This window comes from Octodon degus, unplaced genomic scaffold, assembly GCF_000260255.1.
Source record: "Octodon degus isolate 3935 unplaced genomic scaffold, OctDeg1.0 scaffold00072, whole genome shotgun sequence".
In the NCBI taxonomy this organism is placed as follows: Eukaryota; Metazoa; Chordata; class Mammalia; order Rodentia; family Octodontidae; genus Octodon; species Octodon degus.
This window is the reverse complement of record NW_004524648.1, coordinates 1,865,096-1,877,619: the sequence shown is the minus strand read 5'-3', so window position 1 is coordinate 1,877,619 and position 12,524 is coordinate 1,865,096. Positions and strand designations below refer to the sequence as shown.

The following is a 12,524-nucleotide window of genomic DNA, read 5'->3' as shown; positions in this document are numbered from 1 at the left end:
TGCTTTAGACCACTGAGCCATCTCGCCAGTCCCCAGTCCTCAGTACTTTAAAAAAAAAAAAAAAAAAGCCCATAGGCAAATAGTAGATAAGAGATGGCAACAAGGGGGAGGTGTGAATTCGTTAAGATGTATGATCTAACACAGCAATGGAAAAGCAGCTGCGCATCACAACCTGTACTAATAACTAAATTTTAAAAAGAGATGGTAACATTGTAGAAGATGGAAAAAGGCATGAATGGTAGGTAATGCATTCACAGAACAGCAGAGGCTGAGACTTTAGAGCCCATGAGGACAGGATTTAAGCAGGAGCAGACCAACTTGTGTTCAGGTGCTCTTAAGTCTCAGGAGATGGGGTGAAGGCCCCTCCTCTGGCAGGAGTTCCCATGGGATTAGAACAGGAACTGTGCTTTAAAGTCAGAATACAGAACAGGCTGGCCTGCCCTACTCTCCAAATCAACCATTCACCACCCTTCTGTCACAGCAAAAGCCAGGAAGTTCCTTCTCTGGAAGCACTGAAGGCAGTCTGGACTTGGGACTTGAGGTTCAGCTAGGGGCAAAGTAGGTAAGTACAAAATAGGAAGGGACTGCAGTAAAACTAGGTGATGGCCTGTGAGCCTACCAGAGCCCTTCCTTGGCTGGGCTGAGTATCCCCCAGAGCAAGAGACTCTAGAGGTACATTGAGCAGCACTCTCAAAAGACTTAGGCTCCCCACAATGAATCCCTCTTACTGATATGATGAAAGTTCTTTACATCATAGTCCAGTGTGAGGTAAACATAACATGCACCAGGATGCCTAGGCCTATTCTTCACCTATAGCCCTGCTGCAGAGCTGAGCAGAGCTGCTATAAAACAAGACCTTTGCTGGACCCCAAGGCTCCGTGCCAGCCCCCAGCTAGGGCATAAGGGAAGAAGAAGTGGGTGGCATTTCTTTTTTTTCTCGTGGAACTGGGGATTGAACTCAGGCCCTTGCACTTGCCAGGCAAGCACTTATTCTAGTGAGCTATCTTCCCAGCCCTATGGATGGCATTTCTTAAGAAACAGTGCTATGCAGTGTATTATTTGTTGAAACTGTACTTCCAATTTGATTTGAAACTGTCTCATTGCTATCTGTTTATCAATAAAACTTTGAAAAAAATTAAAAACAAAACAAAACAAAACAAAAAACAGTGCTTTCTGCCTTGTTTTTAGTCTCAAGATCAACAGAGCTTCAAATGGCACCAGAATGGAATAGAGGTGAACCACAGCTCTGAGGCAGACAGCGCTGATCTGTGAGCCTCATAGGCATTGTGATGGCTGCAGGATGGAACAACTCCTTAAACAAGGCCTGGCACATAAGGAATGCCTGTCATTCACCAGCCATCTTCTCTGAATGGACCACTGAGGTAAGCCTTCCCAAATGAGATGGATGAGCTGGGCCTTCAGGCTCCCATGGAGGAAGCAGAAAGTTCTCCTGGGATCTGTGCCAAGGCCAAAATTAATAATAATAAAAATCAACAGTTCCAAACTCAAAACAGCTGTCGGAACCATGAGCTATGCATGTGGCACTGTGGTCCTCAGTGGTTAACACATGTGGGGTTCACGGATCAGCCCAGAATGCCTCCTCACAGAGTCACCTCTACACCTGTAGCCCAGCAACCCCCACACCTGACATAGGGTAGCACAACTGCAGTGGCATTATTCACTTGGCATTCAGCACACAGTACTGTTATCTGTCTCTGAGTATCAAGGCCCCAACTAGACTGCACATTCTGAAGTACAGGCTGTTTTCTTCCTTCTAGTACCCATTAATTCCTGGCAATGGACTCTACCCAAGGCAGACTGTGACAAGTTCCCCTCAGGAAAGTCTCCTTAACTGCCACCCATTTATCTCACTGAGAACCACAGTGTCTTCAGCATCTGGCTCACCTCATCCAGCTGTCTCTTTGTCTCTTCTTCCATCCTTCGAATGTCATCCATAGTCAGGTCAACCCACTTATCGAGCCAACAGAACAGCTGCCTGTGGAAATTTGTAAACAGACGCCTCTCTTGCTATAGAAAGAAGGGGACCTCATTAGAACCCAGGTGAAGGGCACTGTGATGTTCTCTTCCCCACGATCTCTGTGTATGCTAATCCACACTGTGTAGGACAGAGGGAGCAGGGAGAATTGATGCCTGGCTTGCTTACCTGTACTAGCCAAAAGCAGTGATGCATATTCATGTGTAAAAAAGGTGAGGCTTTAAGCCTCACACAGCAATGTCTTACTTCACAGCTAGGTCTTTTGCCCCCAAGACAGCCTGTCAACTTCTAGCCAAGCAACTTCTAGTCTTCCCCCTTGCCTTTGGTCCTAACACCAGGCTCTAACTGGCCAGCTGCTACTAAATGTGGCCCAAAAGTGTCTCTAACACATCTGCAAATTAAAAGGTCATGAAATTCTTTTTTTTTTTTTTTTTTGGCGGAAACGGGGATTGAACTCAGGCCCTTGCACTTGCTAGGGAAGCGCTTATTTCACTGAGCCATTTCCCAGCCCCCATGAAATTCTTGAGGTCTACCCAGTGAGTAATTCACAACACTGGAGAATTTGGCTTATGGTGCCTCATGCCTTCTGGATTTAAGAGACTGACTTTTATTTGTAGTTCAGTCACAGAAAGTCCATTCATGTTTTCCTGTCACATGCAGTGCACTGTATGGACAGTAATGAACTATCAGGACAGTTACATACAAGGGACACAAAACCACTTTTGTTACAGGTCACACAGGTTGCATCATCTCCCCCAAATTAGGCTAAATGCCCCTTAACCAACATGTGCGCGCGCATACACACACACACACACACACACACACACACACACGCATGCACACATGTGATCCTCACATAGCTCACCGACCTTGTGTATAAAGTTCTCCACTTTGTTCTGCAGGCCCCACCACTTGAATTTGACAGTAACCAGTTTGTATGCACACATATACGGGCAATCTTTTTGATTTACAAGTTCTTGCTGCATTTGAAACAGAGAGGCCAGTAACTAAGCAGAAAAGATCTCAGGCTGTCCCTCAGCCCAACTCCAGCCATTCCCCACTCCAACGGGAGTCCCACCACACCCTACCCCCACAATTAAGAGTGTGAACTGCACCTTCCAATTTGGGCCTAAGGGTCCTCGGCCTGTTTTGACAGATTTAAATTTTGCTGGGTCTTCCTCTGCCTTGTAATCCTGGGAGGTTATGGGATTCCGGTTGGAAGACAGACAGGGGACAGAGGAGCACAAGAGGACAAAAGGAGGTCAGATTTTTACGCAGAATACATTTTATAACCAGTTCTTGATGCTGCTGGCACTCACATAAGATACGGAGATGTTATAAACATGAGGTAGAACTGTTTACATTTCCCTGAGCAGAGCGTTCTGTGACTTTTTTCTGCCAGTGTTTGTTTTCAGTTTTACTAGCATGAAGCTATCACCAGACTGCCTGAGGAGGCACTTATATTCACACTGTGTAAAATAATGATTTTCAACCTGGTGAGCACCCAAATTGCCAGGGAAGAACTTTATAGTTCACTGGTCACCCTACATTCCTACAGATAAGGGCAGCATGGATTAAAAACAAACCAAACTTCTGCAGGGGATTCCTTATTTTTAAAAGTACTGGGGACTGAACTCAGAGCTTCTGTACTGAGACACATCCCCCTTTTGAGAAATGGTTTCCTTAAATTGCCTAGACTGATGATCCTCAAAGTCATGATCCTCCTGCCTCAGCCTCCTAGAGTGCTGGGATTACAGATTCTAGACACTCTGCCTAGCACTCAGCAGGTGATTTTAAACCATCCCTAGGGCCTGGGATGATAGCTCAGTGGCATAAGCACCTGCCTAGCAAGGTAAGATCCTGAGTAAAAACCATAACCAGAGCACTGAATAGCCATCTTTCTTGAAATCTAATTTCCCTCTGAATGTTTTCTAAATTTGTTTTCTTTCTTTTTTTTTTCTGGAACCAGGGATTGAACTCAGATTCTTTTATTTATTTATTTATTTATTTATTTAATGTCTGTGTGTGGCCAGCTCAGCCCAACAGGGGGCGGGGCTGGCTGGCATGTGGTGCTGGGGATTGAACCGCGGTCCCTGTGCTTTGCTTAGCTTAGCTTGTTCTAAGTGGGTGCTTTAGCCACTGAGCCATCTCACCAGCCCATGAACTCATATTCTTGCACTTGCCAGGGAAGCGCTTATTCTACTGAGCTATCTCCCTGGCTCCTTTTTCTTTTTCTTTTCTTTTTTTCTTTTTTTTTTTTTTTGTGGAACCGAGGATTGAACTCAGGCCCTTGCACTTGCCAGGGAAGCGCTTATTCCATCTCCCTGGCTCCTCTAAATTTATTTTAAGGAAAATAAAAATGGCATAAAATTTCAAAACAAGATTGCAGGACAAAATAAAATTTAAAAAAAAAAAGATTGTAGGTCAGTAACAATGGTTGATACACTGCATATTTTTATTTTCAAGTAAATGCTCATATTACAAGATGTAATCATGGAAATACTGATCAAACAAAAAATATGGAGTGCTTCATAAATTTGCATGTCATTCTTGCACAGAGGCTATGCCAAATCTTTACTGTTCCAAGTATTCCCTGTGAATATTTTAATGAAATTACTATTGGAAAAGTCCAGTATCTAGAGCCTCTCTTCTGTGCAACACTGGAAGTCTCACTTCACTGATTTTTATCCAGTCTATTTTTAAAATTTAAATAATTTTTTTGTTTTTTGAGAACAATAGTCTTGTTATGCGCTTCATGCTGGCCTTGCTCATGGTGATCCTCCCTGGGTGGGCGCTGTCATGGGGCCTGGGGGTCCATCAGAAGACTTTCTCTGCAGAGGCCTGCTTAGCTGTGCAGCAGGGCCTCAGGTGAAGAATGGCTCGGGCAGCCTGGGAATCTAACTTGTTCATTCCTTGAACAGATACCTCCTGGGAACATAACACTGAGCAAGCTAGACAGTCATGGGTACCAGCAGTTCCACTGGCTAGCTAGTAGTGGACCCCTTTTCCTGGCATCTGCTCCAGTGTTTATTAGTTTGAAAAGTCACTACCAACTTCCAAAGGCAGCATACTTGTCTTTTTTGTAACCCTCACTGGGAACTCAGAAAATCTAACAGAATATTTCAAGGCAGGCAGTAGTTTTATTTTAAAGATTCAATTAATCAATTATTTATTTATTTGGTACAGGGTCTCACTATGAGTCCCAGCTTGGACTTGTAGCGATCCTATCTCAGCCTTTCCAGTGCAGGGATTACACTGTCAATCATCACTCCTGTTTTTGGTGGCCAGCTTGGTGCGGGGCCAGCATGGCATGCAGTACTGGGAATTAAACTTCTTGGTCTTCATTCTTGCCAGGCAGGTGCTCAGACCACTGAATTATCTCCTTGGCCCCAGTAATTTAATTTTAAATTACTAGACTGGAAAACTAAATTTGAAAATACTGCTTTTATTTTTCAGGGTAAACTTCACTTCAACAAGGTAAAACACCCTACCCATAGCACTTAATTTGATCAGGAATATCTTTCAGAATACAAAAAAAAGATCAACTTGAGCTACTAAAGCCAGGCATGCTGTTGCACACCTGAAATATCAGCACTCACAGGCTAAGGCAGGAGCACTGCTACAAGTTTGAGGTCAGCCTGGCATACAAACTAAGTTGAAGGACAGCCTGATCTGCACATGAGACCCTGCCTCCAAAAAAAAAAAAAATCGAGCCACTAGTTTCCCAACTTAGTATTCCCAACTTCAGAAAGGGAGCTCTAGGGGCCAGGGAGATAGCTCAGTAGAATAAGCGATTCCCTGGCAAAAGCAAAGTCCTGAGTTCAATCCCTGGTTCCGCAAAAAAAAAAAAGGAAAGAAAAGCAAGCTCTGAACACTAAATTTAAAACTACAACAAGCAAGCCAGCCATATGATGGGGCATGTCTATAATCCCAGCACTCAGGAGGCTGGGGCAGGAGGATCACCTGAAGTTCAGGGTCAGTCTGGACTACACAGTGGGTAATAAGTTCAATAACAGCATGAACTGCGCAGTGAGACCCTGCCTCAAAAAAGCAAAAAATAAAATAAAAGCACAAGATACAATACACACCAGAGAGAACTTTCTTTTGAACCTATTGGGTCTTGGTTCCCTGGTTTCTCCTCTGACATCGTCATCTCTGCACCCTGTATCTTTCTTTGAGTAGCTCCTACCTTGCTAAGTACTTGGCTTCGATCTGCAATGTCTATATATATGGCTTCCACGTGTTTCCATGTCTCAGGCTCCAACTTATGCACCTGGAGGAAGAGGGATACCTTCAGGCTGCATGTGTGAGGTGTATATGCAAGGTAAATTAATTTAGTTGTTTATACTATACTTGGGACCCATCCCCAAGGCATACCATTATGTATAAGCAAATATCACAAAATCTGAAACGTAAACCACTTCTGGTCTCCAGGGATAAGAGATCCTGAATTTGTACAAAATTATACAAAGGAACATTGGCTAGACACAAATTTGAGAATAAATGCTGCACATTATTTCCACAGGTACCTTGGTAAAGACTAAATGCTCTTGGAGATGTTGCCTGCTTTGTTACATAATGCTTACTTTAATCAGACTGTAAATGCACATATAAAATTATGACACAAATTCAAGATGAAATGATAAAATAACTTCTGCTTGACTCCCAGCCCAACTCCAGAGATACATACTGCCATACATAGAGCTCATGTACACAGATTTCCTTTTAATATGAAACTAGCACATATATGCACCATTTTATATCTTACTTTTTCATTGAACAATACATTGGGCAGGCGGGAGTATCATGGATTAAACCCATTAATAGCCTTTGTTTGCACTGTGCTACAAATCTCAGCCCTTATCTTTTTATTTTGAAACAAGGTCCCACTAACTTACCCACAGGGGACTCAATCTAGCGGTCTCCTACCTCAGATGGAAGCAGTGGGATTACAGATGTGCAGCACCATGCCCAGAAAACAATACATGTTAAGGATTGTTCCTGCTGACTCTTTTTAATGACTACATGGTATACCATTATTTGATTGCATAATCTAGTTAATGGTGTCCTACTAATAGGCTCTTGTGCCATATTCATTCATTCATTCATTCATTCATTCATTCGAGACAAAATCTCCTGTGAGGTTTAGGCTGACCTTATAAACTCACTATGTAGCCCAGACTAGCTTTGAACTCAGTGATCCTCCTGCCTCAGTCTCCCTGAGTGCTACAATTATAGGCCTGTATCATCACACCCAGCCTATGTTGTTTTTAATCTCATATATACTATTTCATGTATGTGAGAAAGTTGTCTAGTGAGTTCATAGGCATGAATTACTAAGGGGGAAAAAAGGCATTATTTCAAATTTTGAGAATTGTAAATTGTGCTCTAGAAATAAATTTGATGCTTAAAAAAATCAGCCCCTTTGTCAGGAACTGAATTTTAGACCTACCTGAGCACTATAGGAAGACCTGGCACAGAATCCTGAAAATGATTATTTTTCGAATCAAAGAAGGGCAATTCCACCCTGGTAGGAGAGATCTAAGGAGAAGCCACTGCCTTTCTAGACACAGAAAAAGAGCACCACAGAGAGGAAAACTGCCTGGCAAGGTTGGAGAAGCAAAAGGCAGAACCACAAGAACCTGCTCTGGGGCTTGGAATCCCCACTGGGGCCCTTGGGCCATATTCCTTACATTTTCCTGGGTGCCAAGATCCGGTTTGTGCCAGGTCTCAATTTTAATCAGAAAATCTTCTTTCATGTACTCATTCTGGAAGAGGTAAGAAAACACCATACAGTCACCAGGCTCACAGACAAAAATTAGCCACCTCCCATTACTAGATCAGGAGCAGTCAGGAGACTCAAGTCACTGCCTGGTAATAACAGCTACTATGACAGCAAGCCCACAATACACTAAGCATGGATTACCCCAGGTGAACCCTCATGTCACTCTAGCAGATGTACAGAGTCAACCTCACTTTACAAATGAGGAAAATGAAGTTCAAAAAGGCTACATGGTAAAAGTTTAAGTGACTTGTCCAAGGCCACAGAGATCATCAAAGAACTAGGCCTAAAAACAAGTTTATGTGACTTTAGAATTCATGTATTTAACCAGCCTTCCATATTATGTTATACAAAGGTGCTAATGGGGGCCAGGGAGATGGCTCAGTAGAGTAAGTGCTTGCCTGGCAAGCACAAGGGCCTGAGTTGAATCCCTGATTCCACAAAAAAATGCTAATGGTCAACTAAATTTGTGGCAAGAGCACAGAAGACTACTTCCCAACCCACCCCCCCCAAAAATATATATATTCACCATGGTTCCTTTCTCCAACTAGTTTTTTTGCAGGGGCAACCCTTCATGATGGCTCCTTCCCTACATGCTTTTAAAAAACAAGGAAACATGGGGCCAGGGAGATAGCTCAGTGGAATAAGCGCTTGCCTGGCAAGCAGAAGCACAAGGGCCTGAGTTCAATCCTCAGTTTCAAAAAAAAAAAAAACAAAAAAAAAACAAGGAAACAAACAAAACTATTCAAAGCAGGCAATCAATCCATTAACACCTCAAAAGGAATTCATTTCCTAGAAGGGTGGAAAGGACTGGGCACTTGGATGGGCGCCCTCAAGGATGGCGAGGAAGGGCAACAAAAATGGGGGTGGTCACAGAACAGAAATTTTGTTGACTTTACAATTTTGCCAAGAGGTAGTGCTCACTGGGGTCAACAGATGCCCAAACAGGAAAGAGATGTCACAATCAGGTCAGCTGAACTGAAATTTATATAACCCTGAGTAGGCATGACTTAGGGGGAGCAAGGAATCTTGTTTTTCTGTCCATGCAGGACCTAGAACCAGGATACACCTGACACTGACAGTTACAAGCCAACTTCAGCTTAAAGCAGGATGCTACGAGTCCAATTAAATTCTTCATTAGGATTAAGGAGATTCAGCTTTGCCTACTCCAAATATCACCCAAGGGAAAGAAATTAGCCATGACCTCCACTTGTATAGGTATATTTTTATTTCCCCCTTTTTATTTATTTCTTTTTTTGGCAGAACTGGGGATTTTTTTTTTTTTTGCGGAACCAGGGATTGAACTCAGGCTCTTGCACTTGCCAGGCAAGTGCTTATTCTACTGAGCCATCTCTCCGGCCCCCCATCCCCTTTTTTTATACATTACCTACAATTCCACTCCCCACCACCATGATACTTACTGTAATAACTGCTCCAAGGCAAGGACATGGAAAGAAGAAAGAAAAAGGATTAGTGAAGATAAGTATCTCTTCCCATCCCCAGGAACCACGTAATGTTCCCCACTCCTTGTAGCTTCTTCCATAGTCACCTCCAGGTCCCAGTGAGTGAGAATAACTCAATGCATCAACAACCCTCAAGTTTCACTACATGAAGGTCCCCAAGGACCAAATCTGGAATATACAGCAAGGCTGCTACGAGCTTCCTGGGATTCTTTCCAACAGGATAGGAAAGGAACTGCCTCTGATTCACTGCTGTCAGGGCATCAGTTGGTGCCCCTCATTTGCACCTCTGCCTCTGTCGCCTGGACGCAGAGTAGGTCAGGCTGAGACAGAGGAAGTCAGTCTGCCTATGGCAGCCTTCCTCTCACTGTAACCAAAGCTCTCCTGCTCTGCACTCCTGCTTGTTGTAACACGACCCCCTTGAAAAGCACACAAATTATTTATCAGAGAAAATGACTGCAGCTCTCATGTCACTGGGGAACAGACTTAACTTTCCTCCTGACAATGGCCTGGTTCACTCTGTACCTGCTGACTTTGGGAGCCACTGCATTTTCTGATGGATGCCATGTTTGGAGAGTACACAAGGCAACACACTATTACTTCAACAATGAAACTAAGGCTCCTTCTAAAATGGAAACAAGAAAAGCTGAGATGTAAGAGCTCTGAGTCACCATGTATAGAAGAAACTCAAAATACTAACATTAATTGCCCCAAATCCAATGAAAGACACTATTTTTTTGTACTACTGGGGATTGAACTCAGGACCTTGTACTTGCCAGGCAGGTGCTTATTTTACTGAGCTATCTCCCCAGCCCAATGAAAGACACCTGAAGTAGATTAAGATTATAACTAAAAGATCTATTCTGAAAAAATTGCCCAATCAGCAGTTTGAGAAAAATCATACCAGAAAAAAAGGAAATGAAGATTACAACATTCATTGGCGAGAAGTGTAAAAAGGACAATGTGGGGGGACACAGCAGTGCTAGTGTGTCAACAGAGTTCTATCCACAGACGAGAAGGCAGTATGAGACTCGCTGGAGGAAGCTAGTCCTTAAACTCCAGCCACCTGACTCTAAAATCGTATTTTCTAAGAAATGCTTTCCTAGCTTTGCTTCTATATGGGAGAGGACCTAATCAACAAGCACAAGAATCTGCCCATTCTACAAAGTGGACATTTTCCACTACATGTCAGTATTCTAATCTATGATTTCTCACACATGAGAATCCAAAAGGACATAATGCCCAGACAGTAATATCTGATTTCACTAGTAATTTTGTGTTTCAATATAGTTTTCAAAATTGGCATTTTAAGTTTTCTAGACATTAGTGTTTCTGAGACACTGAAAAACATCCAGTTCTTTTCTTTTTTTTTTTTTAACATCCAGTTCTTGATAAACAAACTTGATTTTGGAACCCACAAGGGTGACAACACTCTCTGGCTTTTAATGCCAACTTGGGTAACCAAACAGCTTCCACTAAACCTTCTCTATCCCTTCTCTCTTCCGTACATCTCTCCATTTACGCCATCTCCTTTTCTTTGAGCTGCAACTAACGTGTACAGAAAATGCCTCCAAAAACCCTTTCCAGTCAGAAAACAAGGCTTTCCAAATAAGACTACGGAAGGTTGTGTGCTTGTTTTGGGTTTTTTTCTTTTTCTTTTCTTTTCTGAAACAGGGTCTTGCTATGTAGTTTAGGCTCACCTTGAACTCACTATGAGCCCAGGCTGGCCTCGAACTCACATCAATCCGCCTGACTCAGCCTCCAGAGTACTGGGATTACGAAAATGTGCCACCATGTGTGGGAAAGGTATTTTAAAAAGTATGGTTTAGGGCCGGCCAAATAGCACAGTGGATTAAAGCTCCTGCAAGCAGGCCCAGGGCCCAGGGAATCCCCAGCCTGCCATGCCGGCCCCATCCCCAGCACTGAGATGGCAATTGAGACTGGTGTGGTGGTGCCCGCTTGTAATTCCAGCTCTTGGAGGGTGTAAACAGGTGGATCACTAGGAATCCATCTAGTAGTGAGACCCTGAACATCTTGTAGACCCTTCGCTAAAAAATAAATAAAGTATGCTTTAGTGATACTGTATCCAGCCTGAGGATTAAGGTTCCAGTAAAAGACTGAAAAAGAAATAGTCTCTCCCTCTCATTTTTATCGATAGAACACCATATATCCCCCTTTCATAGTTCAAACCCTCTGCTTCAGAGGAATCAAGAAAGTATGGGAAGAAAATGAGCTAAGGATGAATACAGTATTGCCAATCTATTTCTAATGCCCTCAGAATAAACCATCCACAAGGCATGAGTGGCTCCTCTCCATGCTTTTACCCATCTTACCTCAGGATTTGGTCTACTTAGATCAACCTAAGAATGTGTATGTCTGTGTCTGTATTGATTTTGAGACTATATACTCCAGGACTGCCTTGAACTCATTACATAGACAGCTGGGCTACATAGTGATCTCCTGGCCAGCTTGCACTACACAGTGAGACCCTGTATCCAAAAAAAAAAAGGAGGAGAAGGAGGAGAAGGAGAAGAGAAAGCAGCATAGGTGTCCCAAATTCACGAATCTAAGATTCACCATACTCATTATGTAAAAGGGTAGAATGGTAGATTTTCTTTTTTCCTTTTTATTTTTTGTGGAACCGGGGATTGAACTCAGGCCCTTGCACTTGCCAGGGAAGTGCTTATTCCACTGAGCCATCTCCTTGGGCTCCTTCAAGAAGTATTTAAAAAATATTTTCCTGTTTCTTTTGGTCAAACATCTATGTGAGGGCAGGGGTTACAGCTTACCAGCACGGTGCCTACTTGGCAAGCACAAGGTCCTGGGTTTGATTCTTAGAAAACAAAACAAAACAACATGTAAAGTGACACCTGCTGCACACTTGCCTTGTCAGCACATTCTTCTAACTACTACGCAGAAGACAGTGGCATTTTAGTGGCACAAGACCTGCATCTAGAACCCTGCCCACGCATGGAGCTGTTCATGCTGTTTGCCTCCTTCATGCCAAACTAAGGTTCTTACAGTGCACTCAACACAACTCTCTTATAGATAAGAAAATTCACCTTTGGCCCTTGACCAAATACACTCTGCCACACTACTCACTGCTTTTTTTTTTTCCTCTCTCCAGAGCATTTCACTGTATAGTCCATGCAGACTTCAAACTCATTATATAGGCCAGGCTGGCCTCAAATTCTCAAACCTGGGGCTGGTGAAATGGCTCAGTGGTCTAAAGCACCTACTTAGGGGCCGGGGAGATGGCTCAGGGAATAAATGTTTCCCTGGCAAG

The 12,524-nt window shown here is 43.2% G+C and overlaps 1 protein-coding gene and 1 non-coding gene across 3 annotated transcripts in view; both read right to left on the bottom strand.

The window, feature by feature from the left end:
* Nucleotides 1–12,524, bottom strand: part of Pitpna (phosphatidylinositol transfer protein alpha) — a 48,558-nt gene that overhangs the window by 12,429 nt on the left and 23,605 nt on the right. For both annotated transcript variants that reach the window (XM_023719864.1, XM_004635349.2), the window contains exons 5-10: nucleotides 9,200–9,207; nucleotides 7,690–7,764; nucleotides 6,186–6,269; nucleotides 3,112–3,189; nucleotides 2,866–2,976; nucleotides 1,906–2,028 (exon numbers count right to left, since the gene is read on the bottom strand). In XM_023719864.1, the coding sequence (XP_023575632.1) occupies nucleotides 1,906–2,028; nucleotides 2,866–2,976; nucleotides 3,112–3,189; nucleotides 6,186–6,269; nucleotides 7,690–7,764; nucleotides 9,200–9,207 (479 nt within the window). The remainder of the gene's footprint in view (nucleotides 1–1,905; nucleotides 2,029–2,865; nucleotides 2,977–3,111; nucleotides 3,190–6,185; nucleotides 6,270–7,689; nucleotides 7,765–9,199; nucleotides 9,208–12,524) is intronic.
* Nucleotides 4,510–4,611, bottom strand: LOC111817863. The gene has a single exon (XR_002821965.1). It is a non-coding gene; the product is annotated as a U6 spliceosomal RNA (small nuclear RNA).